The sequence below is a fragment of the Coregonus lavaretus genome (assembly GCF_964263955.1).
Source record: "Coregonus lavaretus genome assembly, chromosome: 15".
NCBI classification, from domain to species: Eukaryota; Metazoa; Chordata; class Actinopteri; order Salmoniformes; family Salmonidae; genus Coregonus; species Coregonus lavaretus.
In genome coordinates, this window is record NC_140002.1 from 6,259,808 (window position 1) to 6,276,627 (window position 16,820).

The window sequence follows — 16,820 nt, forward strand, 5'->3', positions numbered from 1 at the left end:
ATCCCATTCCATGAAAAGAAATTGTCATGGAAACCCCACAGAGAGAAAACTATAGCCATACCATATCTAAGGACATTTCTGGCATAACAGTGTCTTCCTCACTGACTCTTTGTCCAATACCATTTTATTCCAATTAAAATGCTAACTTACAGTAGTAGTCTACTGCGCGTCATTTAAAATGTCTCCTTTTGCCTTCCACAGTAATTGAGAGGAGTGTGTGTTGTGTGCTTGGTTTAGTGCTGCTGTCCACTTTGGTTGACATCAAAGCCCCGCCCTGATCACTTATGCTGACCTCGACTAAGTCATGTGCCATATAGCCTACCCCCGCCTGTCAATCAATCAGGCTACAGCCAGTTACAGTAAAACAGAACAAAAAGAGCTTAATGGGTAGTGTATATGGCATCCCAAATGGCACCCTATAGCCTATATACACTCTTAGAAGAAAAAAAAAAGTGCTATCTAGAACCTAAAAGGGTTCTTCGGCAGTCCCCATAGGAGAACCCTTTGAAGAACCCTTTTTGGTTCCAGGTGGATCCTTTTTCGGTTCCATTTAGAACCCTTTCCACAGAGGGTTCTCCATGGAAACCAAAAGGGTTCTACCTGGAACCAAAAAGGGTTCTCCCTGGAACCAAAAAGGATTCTCCCTGGAACCAAAAAGTGTTCTACCTGGAACCAAAAAGGGTTCTCCCTGGAACCAAAAAGGATTCTCCCTGGAACCAAAAAGTGTTCTACCTGGAACCAAAAAGGGTTCTCCCTGGAACCAAAAAGGGTTCTCCCTGGAACCAAAAAGGGTTCTCCCTGGAACCAAAAAGGGTTCTCCCTGGAACCAAAAAGGGTTCTACCTGGAACCAAAAAGGGTTTTCCCTGGAACCAAAAAGGGTTCTCCCTGGAACCAAAAAGGGTTCTACCTGGAACCAAAAAGGGTTCTTCTATGGGGACAGGTGAAGATTCCAAGAGTGTATTGCACTACTTTGACCAGGGCCCATGTTACTAAATAGGGAATAGGGTATGATTTGGGACACTGACTCTACGTGGAGCCCTTCCACAGCACTGGCCTGGCGTGGCACACAGACAGATACTGGGGTGGGGAGATTTGTTGTTGCCATGTTACAGATCACAGGATTTGGTTTATAGTTTTAAGTTTATACAAAATTGAACAATTTAAGGGTTAAGATTTTGAGACATGCTTGTGATAAAAGGTCAGAAAGGCCTACAGTAACAGTGATTTGCAGCAATTTGACATTGGAAGTAACAAAATAAGTCTATGTATTACAAGAATTGACTTTAGAAATGATGATCGAACTTCAGAAATGATGAGAAGGTCAAAAGGGATGAATATGTATCGCGTCATCCTCTTGACGATATATTCCAAACTGTATCTTAACGTAGCAAGGTCTGTTTTCTCTTGTCAGCCTACTAAAGGCAAACCGGAAGCCAGTATGAGGATGAAAGTTCTCTAAACACGACTCTGTGATGACATTCATGTCATTGTCATGCTAGAACACAGAACATTAATACAACTAGAGATCTTCCTACAGGAAACTGTCTCTTTCACTATTATTATACAAGCCAGAAAAGACTAAAGATAGTCTAAAGGAAGTACTACATGCTGTATTGGGAAGGTTTGTGAAGGTTTTTTCCACACAGACCAAATTGATAAGAGCACACATTATAGTAACAGAAGCATTTGCAACAGGCAGTTCTTGAGGACATCTGCAGAGAGTTTGACTGGGAACAGGGCCTCTGTGTGTTGTTGCTAACAGGGAAAACACAGCAGCCAAAACACACCGAGCCAAGACGATATTCCAGAGGAGTCTATTAACTGTGAGACCCTTATGTGTGAGGCAGGCGGGCGGGCGGGCAGGCCGAGACCAATGGAAGGGGAAAATCATCCTGCTGCATGGGAGCCAGGGGCCTCTGCTGTTGCCTAGTGACAAAAATATTTACTATTCGCTAAAAAGCACATTACATGTTTTTTTCTGTCGAAAAGTAAAAACAATAGGCCTTATCAATCTAAATAAGTTGCCGAGCCGCCACATCATAGAGGCCGGTCTCAAGCAGCGTGATCTTGTGATAGGCCAAAGCAGCACCGTTTCCAAGGCAGCCCAACACTCAAATCTGGTTCTGATTGGGCCTGACCGTAATCTCCATCCAGGGTGGTAAAATGGCCTCATGTCAGAGGCTAGAGGCAGGGAGACAAGGGTAACCGAGGTGGTATTTTCAACTTCTCAATAGTATGCTGGTCGCCATGGAGAGTGGATGGCAATAGCTAGGTGGTCACAGCAGCATGTTTTGCAGTTAGGAAGGTCTGAAACTTAGTAAATAAAGTGGTGAATTGGGAGCATAAACAGTGTGCCAGCCTTCCTGTTCTTTACAGGTATTGTTTATTAGCCCAGCACCTAAGTTTTTAAGGATGTGTGTATGACCACAAACTTTGCTTGCAGTTAGGCTCACTTTGAAGACAGTGTGGGGACGGTGAGGCCCTGTTTTGTGGTGCCGTTGGGGGGAAAGGTTTCTTTTCTGGGTAAGGCCTGTCAGTCCTGCCCACATATGCAGGTTCCAGCTGGAGGGGATTAATGATGACATGCATGGCACTTCAGTAGGATACTGTGAGAACATGGAAAAAGCACAGCCACACCTAGAAATCTGACATAGCCTTACTGCTCTCCTGCTCCCAGACAGACATAGGGAAACAGCTGGAATATAGGGGGTAGAAATAAACTAGGAAAATCATTCCCAATACAATTCATTTCTCAGATTGTCAGGCAATAGCCTACACACAAAAAAAAATGGGTTATTTGTTAACCCAGCGCTGGGTAAATACTGGACAGAACACACGTTGGGTTGTTCTGACCCAGCCAGTTGGGTTGTGTGAATAACCCAACAAATTGGGTTGTTGGGATTACCCAAACATAGGTTAATTTAATCATCAGTTGGGTATTTTCTACTCCCATGCTGGGTTGACCTAGCAGCAGGGTCTTTATGAATGTAGTCCTTAGGTTATTTTCAGGAGGCGTGGCTTATTAGGTGCATGGCTTTCAGCTAGATCTTATTGGCCACCCGTGAGAGTAAATGTCATTATTGTTCATCATATTAAGTTTCCATACGGCAAATTCAAATTTTCCTTAATTCTTCTATAATATTATGATTATTTATTACATATTATAATAAGGTATACCACCTTATTGTATCCCAACATTGGGATTTACATTGGCTTTTAAGGAACGTATACACTTCTGTGAGCCTCATTAAAGCTACTAAAATGTAAATATTCGACCTTAACATGATAACTATACAACAGAATAGATGAACAGGAATGACATTTACACTCATGGGTGTCTAAAAATATCTATATGAAATTCACTCCTCCAGTCTTCTGATCTGGCCCACTGGGTCATACAGTATCTCAATAACCCAGCACCAATAAGCCAGCACCCAACATCAATAACCCAGCAGTTTTGAAAGAAAACAACCCAACTAAGTGACCCAACGCCTGCAATCCAGTTGGATCAACCAAACAACCCAGCATGTTTTGTACATGTAATTACATTGTAATAAACTGTCTATTAATACTTGTTTAAAATATATTAGAATCTCCATTATGTCAAGTTGCACAGTACAGTAGAGTAATAGACCTACAAGAAGGCTGATATGTAGAATTGATGATGAAGCATAAAATATTGCCCCTCAGGGCCAGCAGCCTGAGAGGTCCCTAGACTGAGCAGCAGGTGTATTCCCTGTACAGGCCACACAAAGTTGTTCAAAGCCTACACAAAAATAAAATGTGTAAAAAAATATTTACACATAACTTTCCCTAAAACATTGTAGTGCATAGCTGATGTTTTATGAGAGGACCCTTGCAGGCCAGCCTGCATCCACCCCCAATCCGTCAGTGATATCAGACGAGACAAAGGGCGTCTCTCCTGGAATATATCACCACACTGAGCCGCAACAATGAACACGCAGCCATTTCAGACAGACCCAGAGCTGTGCTGCAGCAGCAGCAACCATCCCCGCCACCACGCTGCTTGCCCCGATTTCAACTCCAACCCCTTGAGGCAAAGCACCGCACCGGCGAATTCTATTACATTGCGTTCTAGTGATGCTGAATTCGAAATGCTCTTTTTTACGGGCGTGCTTTCACATCTGATCACACACATGGGCGTGGGAGGTTTTTTCTCTCTCCCTGCACCACCAGTCCAGACGCTCAGATAGCCTATAGCTGGCCAAATACATCTCTCTTTAACAGAATGGGTGTGTACAACGTGGTTTATTATGATACATAATTAAACCACAGGATGTTGAATAATGAAAACGAATAGGCCATATATTTCCTCAATTCACACAGCTATAACTGATTTATTCCTTTGTATTTCTTTGTTTTTTCTTATCATAGAAGGCTGAATTTCTACAAAAACGAATCCAAAACGCGGTAATGTAGGCTGTGTATCTCATCTACAGCATTTCATCTATCTTTCCCCAAGCATTCAAGTTGACACAATTTAGTAACAAATACAGTTATAACTACATTATAACAGTTCATTGTGAAGATTATTGTATTTATTCTATTATATATATTGCACATGAGCCACATGCACTGCGCACGGGTATCATGCCATCCTCAACAAAGAAGATGCAAGTTACCTTTAAGAAAACGCCCCGTTCTGTTTCTCGGACTGTCACTATGGTAGCCAATCATGCCACCTCATTCTGCGCTACTATATTTATTTCTGTGTTCAATTGACTATCATTAATGGAAAGGAAAATACCCCCACACTGATGACAAATGCCTGTATGCATTAATTAATTGCTATTGGCACAGCCTTGAATAGCCGTTACATAAAATAGGAATTAGGCAAGACAAAACCAATGCATTGATTTGAGACAATCAGGCATGCACGTTTCAAGAGCCACTAAGGCAGATATTATTATTTCTACTTACTGTGATCTTTGGAATATTCTTTTTGCCTTGATAAGAATGCCCAGACATAACTGCGACTGGTCGAAAACAGATTCCACCTCTGAACAAAGCTTTGAAATAGTCCCCTCTGGGTGCTTCTGCGGCTACTAGCTGGATGGGAAAATTAGGGAATGGTCGCCTCCCTCTGTGCAATGTGAACTCTGTGCAATGTGAAGTGCTTCGCAGTGAGCTTGAGCGTCTACTCTGGTCCGCCGACGGACTCCTCCCTCAATAGTCTCATTGGTAGGTTACAGCTGCAATGCTCAAATCCTCCCACAGGAGGACGCTCAACAGCAGGTGTAGGCGACTACTACAGTGTACTGTACAGAATTGCACTGAAATAGAATCAGTGTAATGACTGCAACATTTGTTGCTTCTGACAGTTAGCTGGCTACTTTGTAGCAGTCTTGTGTAGACTCACTGGTGTGTTCAACATGCTACGCATGCAGCACTATTAGATCCCAGCAGGCATAGGCCCTACACATCAATGCAAGAGTTAATTCATGGATGAATTGATCATAAGAACACGTGTGGCCATGGATAGCCAATGGTAAGAGGAGTAGTAGGTAGTCTACCACGTGGTAGACTAGGCCTATATACGGTGACGCTAACAAGAGGGGCGTGGCCCTGACTGTTTTGGCTGCAGCTGCATTGTTCCAGATGAGCTAGAGGAGGATACTACTGTAGCCAAGGATGGAACAGGTGGTCCAATCCACTTCACCTGTGTAGGCTAGTCCTATTTCTAAGATCAGCAAGTGACAAACCCTACATATTTTCTAGTAGGGTGATATTTTTACTGAGTGTACAAATCATTAAGAACACTTTCCTAATATTGAGTTGCAACCCCCTCTCCCCCTCCTTTTTCCCTCAGATAAGCCTCAATTTGTCGGGGCATGGACCTTGTAGAGCAAGGGGTCGAAAGCATTCCACAGGGATGCTGGCCCATGTTGTCCCCAATGCTTCCCACAGTTGTGTCAAGCGTGAAAAACCCAGCAGCGTTGCAGTTCTTGACACTAACCGGTATGCCTGGCACCTACTACCATACCCCGTTCAAAGGCACTTAAATCTTTTGTCTTGCCCATTTACCCTCTGAATGGCACACATACACAATCCATGTCTCAATTGTCTCAAGGCTTAAAAATCCTTCTTTAACCTGTCTTCAGCAAGTGACGAAGTGGATTCAACAAGTGACATCAATAAGGGATTATAGCTTTCACCTGGATTCACCTGGTCAGTCTATGTCCGGGCTTCCCAACCCTGTTCCTGGAGAGCTACCATCCTGTAGGTTTTCCCTCCAACCCTAATCTAGCGCACCTGATTCTAATAATTAGGTGGTTGATAAACTGAACCAGGTTAGTTACAACTGGGGTTGGAGCGAAAACATACAGGAAGGTAGCTCTCCAGGAACAGGGTTGGACACCCCTGGTCTATGTCATGGAAAGAGCAGGTGTTCTGAATGTTTTGTACACTCAGTGAATGTCAAGGGATATTTTTTTCCAGCTAAAATACAGTTGAAAGGCTCTCAAATAGGCCTACCATTCCCGTGTAGCTCAGTTGGTAGAGCATGGCGTTTGCAACGCCAGGGTTGTGGGTTCGTTTCCCTCGGGGGACCAGTATGAAAAAAAACAAAAAACATGAATGCACTCACTAACTGTAAGTCGCTCTGGATAAGAGCGTCTGCTAAATTACTAAAATGTAAAAAATATTATTTTACTGGGAGTGGTCTAGCCTTCAGACACAATGCAAATCATTATTCATACATAATAGAATACTTCCTGAGTGTATCCACAATCCACCAATCAAGTATAATTGATTGTAACCTCCATGCATGACTTGGCTATTGTGTTTCTTCAGTATCATGTGATAACTAGGAAGCATGATTGGGCTGTACAGCACAACATCTCTAGCATTTCCCCCGTTCCCATTTTTTAATGGCTACAAAATATTGAGATCCCGTATTCCTGGGAAAGCTGAAATCTGTGTTCATGATGATGGTAATTATTGGGCTAGACTGGTCTGCCTGGTATTATTATGAACAAAGAGGGTGGAGCTTGCTGGTGAGTAACAGCTGTCAGAGCCTTTCCTTGTCCCCACCCTGCCATGAGTCCCTATTGTCTGGGTCTCAGCAGAGCAGAGCCCCCTCCCCTCCCATACCACTCCTCTAACCCACCCACCCCCTGCCCTAATGCACCCATAATGACGTTATGTGTCGTCCAGGGTAGGGGAGGGAATGGCCGGCAGGGATGTAGCTCAGTTGATAGAGCATGGCGTTTGCAACACCAGGGTTGTGTGTTCGATTCCCACGGGGGGCCAGTATAAACAAAATATGTATTCACTAACTGTAAGTCGCTCTGGATAAGAGCGTCTGCTAAATGACTAAAATGTAAAATGTAAATGTAATTTAGTAAGGAATGATAATGGGCTTCCTAACAGCACACTGCTGACATGTGGGCAGACAAGGTATTACTTCAGCATTTTCTATTCCTGGAGAATGCATCAACAAAGCACTTAAAGTTGGCTGAATAAGCTACAGTAGCTGAACACAGACAGACAGAGGGCACACTGAACCATGCAGATAGAAATGTATTTCATATTCCCACTAAAATCCTAATAAAATCCTAATACATAATACAGAGGACAATGATAGTCTTTGATATTCTGAAAGTTATGCACTAGACTAGAGCATACGCTCACAGCTGGGTATCATGTACAGGAAGCTGGGTATCATGTACAGGAAGCTGGGTATCAGGTAGAGGAAGCTGGGTATCATGTACAGGAAGCTGGGTATCATGTACAGGAAGCTGGGTATCAGGTAGAGGAAGCTGGGATTCATGTACAGGAAGCTGGGTATCATGTAAAGGAAGCTGGGTACCATGTACAGGAAGCTGGGTATCAGGTAGAGGAAGCTGGGTATCATGTACAGGAAGCTGGGTATCATGTACAGGAAGCTGGGTATCAGGTAGAGGAAGCTGGGTATCATGTACAGGAAGCTGGGTATCATGTACAGTGCCTTGCAAAAGTATTCATCCCCCTTGGCATTTTTCCAATTTTGTTGCATTACCTACCACCTCTAATTTAAATTGATTTTTATTTGGATTTCATGTAATGGACATACACAAAATAGTCCAAATTGGTAAAGTGAAATTAAAAAAATAACTTGTTTCCAAAATTTCAAAAAAATAAATAATGGAAAAGTGGTGCGTGCATATGTATTCACCCCCTTTGCTATGAAGCCCCTTAATAAGATCTGGTGCAACCAATTACCTTCAGAAGTCACATAATTAGTTAAATAAAGTCCACCTGTGTGAAATCTAAGTGTCACATGATCTCAGTATATATACGCCTGTTCTGAAAGGCCCCAGAGTCTGCAACACCACTAAGCAAGGGGCACCACCAAGCAAGCGGCACCATGAAGACCAAGGAGCTCTCCAAACAGGTCAGGGACAAAGTTGTGGAGAAGTACAGATCAGGGTTATTTTAAAAAATCAGAAACTTTGAACATCCCACGGAGCACCATTAAATCCATTATTAAAAAATGGAAAGAATATGGCACCACAACAAACCTGCCAAGAGAGGGCCGCCCACCAAAACTCACGGCCCAGGCAAGGAGGGCATTAATCAGAGAGGCAACAAAGAGACCAAAGATAACCCTGAAGGAGCTGCAAATCTCCACAGCGGAGATTGGAGTATCTGTCCATAGGACCACTTTAAGCCGTACACTCCACAGAGCTGGGCTTTACGGAAGAGTGGCCAGAAAAAAGCCATTGCTTAAAGAAAAAAATAAGCAAACAAACGTTTGGTGTTTGCCAAAAGGCATGTGGGAGACTCCCCAAACATATGGAAGAAGGTACTCTGGTCAGATGAGACAAAAACTGAGCTTTTTGGCCATCATGGAAAACGCTATGTCTGGCGCAAACCCAACACCTCTCATCACCCCGAGAACACCATCCCCACAGTGAAGCATGGTGGTGGCAGCATCATGCTGTGGGGATGTTTTCCCCATCGGCAGGGAATGGGAAACTGGTCAGAATTGAAGGAACAATGGATGGCGCTAAATACAGATAAATACTTGAGGGAAACCTGTTTCAGTCTTCCAGAGATTTAAGACTGGGACGGAGGTTCACCTTCCAGCAGGACAATGACCCTAAGCATACTGCTAAAGCAACACTTGAGTGGTTTAAGGGGAAACATTTAAATGTCTTGGAATGGCCTAGTCAAAGCCCAGACCTCAATCCAATTGAGAATTTGTGGTATGACTTAAAGATTGCTGTACACCAGCGGAACCCTTCCAACTTGAAGGAGCTGGAGCAATTTTGCCTTGAAGAATGGGCAAAAATCCCAGTGGCTATATGTGCCAAGCTTATAGAGAAATACCCCAAGAGACTTGCAGCTGTAATTGCTGAAAAAGGTGGCTCTACAAAGTATGAATAGTTATGCATGCTCATGTTTTCTGTTTTTTTGCATCTTCAAAGTGGTAGGCATGTTGTGTAAATCAAATGATACAAACCCCCCAAAAAATCAATTTTAATTCCAGGTTGTAAGGCAACAAAATAGGAAAAATGCCAAGGGGGGTGAATACTTTCGCAAGCCACTGTACAGGCCAGACACAGAGGGGTCTGACAGACACCTTCCACCCTGTGGGCCAAAGGGGATTAACCCCCCTACCCCTTATAGCCCCTACCCCATTACCACCAGACAGGAATTCCATGGATGCAGGGGGCATGTGGAGAGAAAGTCCTTCCCAGCTGGGGCATACCCAGACAGGCAGAGGACAAAGAGAGAAAGACCCTCCCCTGGTCTGGCCACCTCCCTCAATCTAAGGCAGGGTAGAGCAGGGCTACTCTCAATTTCTGGTTGTTTCTATGGAGAAGTATATACCGTATCACTGAGGCACAAGCTTAGTGGTGTTGGTGTTGCTGCACAAATCAATGCTTTTAATGGAGTAGAGAGAGGGGATTAATTCCCAGTATGCTAATGTAAAGCTTAGGCGTGTAACAGGAGACTGCCGAAAACATGAATTTGAATGAAGATGGGAGCACATGGTTTCACAAGCTATCTTCATAAATATTGTATTGTGAGGCTTCTGGCCTTGTGGTAGGGCATGATTAAACTAGTGACCTGCAGTGTTTGTCATTATACCCTGATGTAGACAGCTTGTCCGTCCACACGTTGGTTATTAAATTATTGCACCTAGAATGAGACTCTCCTTTTATTTTTCAAGGGCATGATTATAACCTTCTCATCAAACACTGACTATATACAGTGCTGATAGAAGTGCACATTTGTGTGAAACAGAACTTGCATTAGCTAGATGTTTCAATCGAAGTTCCGTTTGGCATTAGCTTGCATAAGAGGACACAACAGAGGGATGCTCCCGGGCATAATTAGGCTGACATTAGGTGTCCGTCTGATATGTCACCACCACAAGATTGGAGCAACACAGAGAACACAACAACAGACTCCTTCCATGTTTCGCTGAGTCAGATCAGACAGTCAGATCAGGGCTGCAGCACTGCAGTTCCACATCTGTCCACATGGGGACCCTGGCTGCCACAAGAGCTATAGTACATCAACCCATGATGTCACACAACAGGTTCCTCACTGTGATGCCTGGATGGAAATGTCCCCTTTATTTATTACGCATCAAGAGACAATCTGCCCTCACAGCACAAACTGACAGAGAGCGAGGACTCTTCACTGCGGCGAATCCTTGTGTCGTGGAGTGTAGTGACCTCTTTTTTGCTTGGTCTGTCTCTTTACTTGTGTACCTTCCAGACTGTGCTTAGTTTGGGTGTGTATCTGGGACTGACCGGGGCAGCTATGACTAAACAGTAATCATCCTCACTCAACCCAATGGACTTTCTCATGTCTGAGCCAGAACAGAATAGCAGGGCAGGAGACAGTGACTCTGTCTCAAATGGCACCTTATTCCCTTTGTAGTGCACTACTTTTTGAGCCCTATAGGCTCTGGTCAAAATTAGTGCACTACAAAGGGGATGGCCCCTGGTCAAAAGTAGTGTACTACATAGGGAATAGGTTGCCATTTGGAACACAAACAGTGAATCATCACTTTGTGTTGCCCACAAGCTCAGCTGAGGTCAGTTCCAAATTGAGACATTCAGCAGCAGCTATATATGACAGAACCCACAAACCTCAATTCAACCACATTATGATGGTTTAAAGGACAAGACATGTTAAAATCTAATTTCTCACCAATTACAGTGAGGGAAAAAACTATTTGATCACCTGCTGATTTTGTACGTTTGCCCACTGACAAAGAAATGATCAGTCTTAATTTTAATGGTAGGTTTATTTGAACAGTGAGAGACAGAATAAAAACAAAAAAATCCAGAAAAACGCATGTCAAAAATTTTATAAATTGATTTGCATTTTAATGAGGGAAATAAGTATTTGACTCCCTCTCAATCAGAAAGATTTCTGGCTCCCATGTGTCTTTTATACAGGTTAATCTCAGTTTGTTACCTGTATAAAAGACACCTGTCCACAGAAGCAATCAATCAATCAGATTCCAAACTCTCCACCATGGCCAAGACCAGAGAGCTCTCCAAGGATGTCAGGGACAAGATTGTAGACCTACACAAGGCTGGAATGGGCTACAAGACCATCGCCAAGCAGCTTGGTGAGAAGGTGACAACAGTTGGTGCGATTATTCGCAAATGGAAGAAACACAAAATAACTGTCAATCTCCCTCGGCCTGGGGCGCCATGCAAGATCTCACCTCGTGGAGTTGCAATGATCATGAGAACGGTGAGGAATCAGCCCAGAACTACACAGGAGGATATTGTCAATGATCTCAAGGCAGCTGGGACCATAGTCACCAAGAAAACAATTGGTAACATACTTCGCCGTGAAGGACTGAAATCCTGCAGCGCCCGCAAGGTCCCCCTGCTCAAGAAAGCACATATACAGGGCCGTCTGAAGTTTGCCAATGAACATCTGAATGATTCAGAGGAGAACTGGGTGAAAGTGTTGTGGTCAGATGAGACCAAAATCGAGCTCTTTGGCATCAACTCAACTCACAGTTTTTGGAGGAGGAGGAATGCTGCCTATGACCCCAAGAACACCATCCCCACCGTCAAACATGGAGGTGGAAACATTATGCTTTGGGGGTGTTTTTCTGCTAAGGGGACAGGACAACTTCACCGCATCAAAGGGACGATGGACGGTATCATGTACCATCAAATCTTGGGTGAGAACCTCCTTCCCTCAGCCAGGGCATTGAAAATGGGTTGTGGATGGGTATTCCAGCATGACAATGCTCCGAAACACACGGCCAAGGCAACAAAGGAGTGGCTCAAGAAGAAGCACATTAAGGTCCTGGAGTGGCCTAGCCAGTCTCCAGACCTTAATCCCATAGAAAATCTGTGGAGGGAGCTGAAGGTTCGAGTTGCCAAACGTCAGCCTCGAAACCTTAAATGACTTGGAGAAGATCTGCAAAGAGGAGTGGTAACAAAATCCCTCCTGAGATGTGTGCAAACCTGGTGGCCAACTATAACAAATGTCTGACCTCTGTGATTGCCAACAAGGGTTTTGCCACCAAGTACTAAGTCATGTTTTGCAGAGGAGTCAAATACTTATTTCCCTCACTGTATATCATAATGGGAATAAATATGATTTCAGAGACAGGATGGATTCAATCACAACTCACATCACCAGATGAATGTCTCTCTTTATGAACCACCTCAGCTTCCTCTCTCAGCTTGAGACAAAATAGAGGCTGTCGCGGCACCAAATTTACATTTTACAATTTAGTCATTTAGCAGACGCTCTTGTCCAGAGCGACTTACAGTTAGTGAGTGCATACATTTTTTCATACTGGCCCCCCGTGGGAAACGAACCCACAACCCTGGCGTTGCAAGTACCATGCTCTACCAACTGAGCTACACGGGGCCGCTCTGTCAAATCAAATCAAAATGTATTTGTCACATACACGTGTTATTTATTTTTATTTTTTTATCTTTATTTTAACAGGGAAAAAACAGACTGAGACCTGGATCTCTTTTACGGCTGTGCCCTGTGTAAACATGTTGACATGTACAGTTTTAGACATACAGACAAAAACATTTCAAACATACAAAACAAAAACACAATTCAACAGAAACAATCACAAACAACATCATATTGATCCTCCATAAAAATAAAAAAAATGGGCAAGGGACACCAGAGTGTCTAACTTAAGTTGGATCTGCAGTTTGTTCCATAAATAAGGTGCAAAGGAACTGAAGGCAGTCCTACCCAACTCTGTGGAGACCACAGGAGTCTCTAATGTAATCCACATATGTGATCTGGTTTTAAAATTAGTATATCTAGTGGAAATTAATTATGATATATATGGAGGTAGTTTTAAAATAAGTGCTTTATAAATAAACAAGAGAGCATGTTGCTCTCGCCTCACAGATAGAGAGGCCCAACCCACATGTTGATATAGGATACAGTGATGAGTTTTGTAACTATCACCCGTGATAAACCTGAGTGCACAATGGTAAATAGCATCCAGTGGTTTTAATGTGTTTGCCGATGCATGCATATAGATAATATCACCATAATCTAAAACGGACATAAAAGTAGCCTGCACAATTTGTTTTCTATTTACGGAGGACAGACAAGCCTGTTTCTGTAAAGGAACCCTATTTTGAATTTGAGCTTTTTTCCCAATTCAGTAACATGTTTTTTAAAAGAAAGCCTATCATCTAACCATACCCCTAAGTATTTATATGCAGAGACCTGTTTGATTTGAGTACCATCCAAGCTAGTGATTACAAAAGTGTTTCTAATTGAGAGTTTAGACCTAGAAAAAAACATGACATTTGTTTTCTTAGCGTTTAAAACAAGTTTAAGCTGTAAAAGAGACCCCTGTAGTATCCTAAAATCAGCAGATGTTATAGCGGGTCTAGCGAAATGCTTGTGCTTCTAGCTCCGACAGTGCAGTAATATCTAATAATTTCACAACATCTACCTAATACACACAAAACTAGTAAGGAATGGGATTTAAGAATATATACATATATGGACAAGCAATGACAGAGCAGCATGGACTAAGATACAGTAGAATATACTAACTGTAAGTCGTTCTGGATAAGAGCGTCTGCTAAATGACTAAAATGTAAAATGTAAAAATGTATTATAGAATAGAATGCAGTATATACATATGAGATGAGTAGTGCAGGATATGTAAACATTATGTAAACATTATTAAAGTGACCAGGAAGTGTCCTGTGACGAAATTGACCACAGCTAGCTAGAAGCCAAACGTATTATGTAAGTATTCAGAGCAGAACACAAAATAGACACTGTCGATGACATTCAAGAACTTTTGAAGTCTGTTATTGGTTGGGACGGCAGGTAGCCTAGCGGTTAAGAGCATTGGGCCAGTAACTGAAAGGTCACTGGCTTGAATCTCCCAGGTGAAAAACCTGTTGATGTGCCCTTGAGAAAGGCACTAAACTCTAATTTCTCCTGTAAGTCGCTCTGGATAAGAGCATCTACTAAATATATAAATGTTATGCTTTATTTTTTGTTTATTTCCTTATATGGTAGATATAACATAATCAGTTGCAGAATTGTCCTGAAATCCCTCTAATCCAACATCCATTATATCCATTATAAGAATATGTGCATATATTCCAAACATAATAGTGAAAAATATTTGAAATGTTTGAATGCTTAAGAAGTTGTATTCATTGCTCAAACCTTAAAGAAACTCTAGACTGACACGTTCTGAGAGAGTTGTGGTTATGATGTAAGAATTCCAGTGCCAGAATAATTTCTCTAAAATAGCCTACTGTATCCCTTTAATATGAATATGTTTCTTATGACATGACAGGTGGAAATATCATCATTGAAATACATTTGTTTTTATTTGAGATTAACAATTATAACATAATGTGGCTGATACAAGAATGATAGAACTTGGCTAAATGGGTTTATGGGTTTTGACTGGCATGGCCTAAGTTGGCTACAAATCATAAGGATGAGAAAAAGAGAGAGGAATTATGATAGAAAGTCACATTTCATGAGATTAAAGAGAATGTAACTCCAGGCTTGATGTGTTGACAACATGAAAGTAGTTAATTGAGTAAAGCATTTCACATGACCGATGCTCTGTGTCTGTGGCAGCTAAAGGATGAAAGGGTTCTAATGTCTCCAGCAGGTGATCCAGAGCCACAGTCCAATCTAATCAAATCAAATCAAATGTATACTGCTGCCTGCATCAAAATGCAGCATTCATAGCCTATCTTTGTCATTCAGATACCTCTGCATACCAAACCAGTTTCATTGGTCGAAAAGTGGATTTTACTCCTGAAAGTTTTTGCACATATTTGTTGTTTTATAAAGTACAGGTGGATACTGTATAAGTTCCACTTTTTTGATAATTTTCCACAAGCCTGTTGAGAGGCAACACACACACACACACACAATTGTAACAGTACAACATTACCATCATGCAACTTATGGATGAGAAATGAAAGATTGTTTACATGATGTGATGTACAGTTTAAGCTTTCTTCATTTAACTGGATGACAACAAATCATTGAAGAAAGATTATTAGACAGGCAATTAATAGTCAAGCCCTAACAAGAGGGAGGAACATTTGATAGATTATTTTGTAATTAAGTGGATTGCCTATTGTGCTGTATTGAGGTGTTTAGGGTGTCAGACTGCAGCTTCACTTGATCAACTCTGACTCTCTCTTACATCATTCATTATCTGGATGCACTTACCATGTAGTTGGCATAAACCCAAGCCTCTCTGGGAGGCAAGTTTCTCAAGGACCCCTTTAATATATACAGAATGATGATTTGTCAAATTGATGTTGCCATGACACACTTTTATCTGTATGTCCCTCTGCATATCAGTTGTGAGAGTCCTTTCTGAGAGTCAGCTGTGCATGTTTTGTGGTAATATTGTATTCAGATCACCATTATTAAAATTGTCAGGTACTGTGACGTGCAGTTGATTACTGCAGACATCTGTAGCATGCAAACAAGAGGAAAACGTACCTTCTCATCACCAGATTTTGTATGACTTCCTTGCCTCTGGTAGTTTTTATCTCTGCCGGAGTCTTTCATGTCGTGCCAAGTGACACTTTCTTTAAATGGAGAGCTCTCACTTGTAGGGCTTCTCGCCTCCTGCGCGGTCTCCCGTTTAGCAGTCCTAGGGGTTCGGTTCCCCCTCTGACCGACACTCAGAGCATCAAAATCAATTGTTTTGCGCTCGTATGCTCCCTCGACGTTGCAGAACATACCTCCGTATTTTTGCCGGGGTACCTGGTCTTCAGTTCCGGGAATGGCGAGATACACCGGTAAGTCATCATTCTCCTCCTTGTCCCAATTCCGCTTACGCTCAGCCATTGTGGTAGTAGTGAGAGGAAAGAGGGCGAAAGTAGTCCTGAAACTGTTCTAGTGTGTAGCTGCGCTGTTCACAGGGCAGGAGAAAGCAGAGGAAGTAGGTTTCCAGACCAGAGGTGGCAGTGCTGCCCTGGGTCCGATGACAACAAAGTGATACCTACGCAGCACGAGCTCTTTTTACCCAATCCAGCTGTTCAGTCACAAGTTTTAGATTTTCATCATTACACAGCATAAAACGTCATTGTAAAACATGGTTTAACACCAATGCACCGACCACCTTGAATGTTTCAATGATTAAAAAACTGCACCTCAAATTATGGTGTTAGAGGCTAACTGTCATATCATCTGAATAGGCCTAAAACGTATTATTGTTTTGTAAGGGAGTAGCCTAAGATAAACTCATTTATTCAGGTAAACTTATTCTGGGTTGTTGCTCTCTATGCACGTGTTTCGGCCACGCCCATCTTCGGCGCTGTCCTTTCAGTGCCAC

General features: G+C 42.5%; 1 protein-coding gene across 2 annotated transcripts in view; it reads right to left on the reverse strand.

Moving 5' to 3' along the window:
• The window catches only part of dpysl3 (dihydropyrimidinase like 3), a 49,885-nt gene extending 44,759 nt beyond the window's left edge, over positions 1 to 5,126 (reverse strand). Inside the window, exon 1 of one of the 2 annotated variants that reach the window (XM_084178001.1) lies at positions 4,943 to 5,126. In XM_084178001.1, the coding sequence (XP_084034127.1) occupies positions 4,943 to 4,990 (48 nt within the window). In that variant the 5' untranslated portion in view covers positions 4,991 to 5,126. The remainder of the gene's footprint in view (positions 1 to 4,942) is intronic. The other variant, XM_084178002.1, reaches the window with a different exon arrangement.
• Positions 5,127 to 16,820: the final 11,694 nt, after the last annotated feature.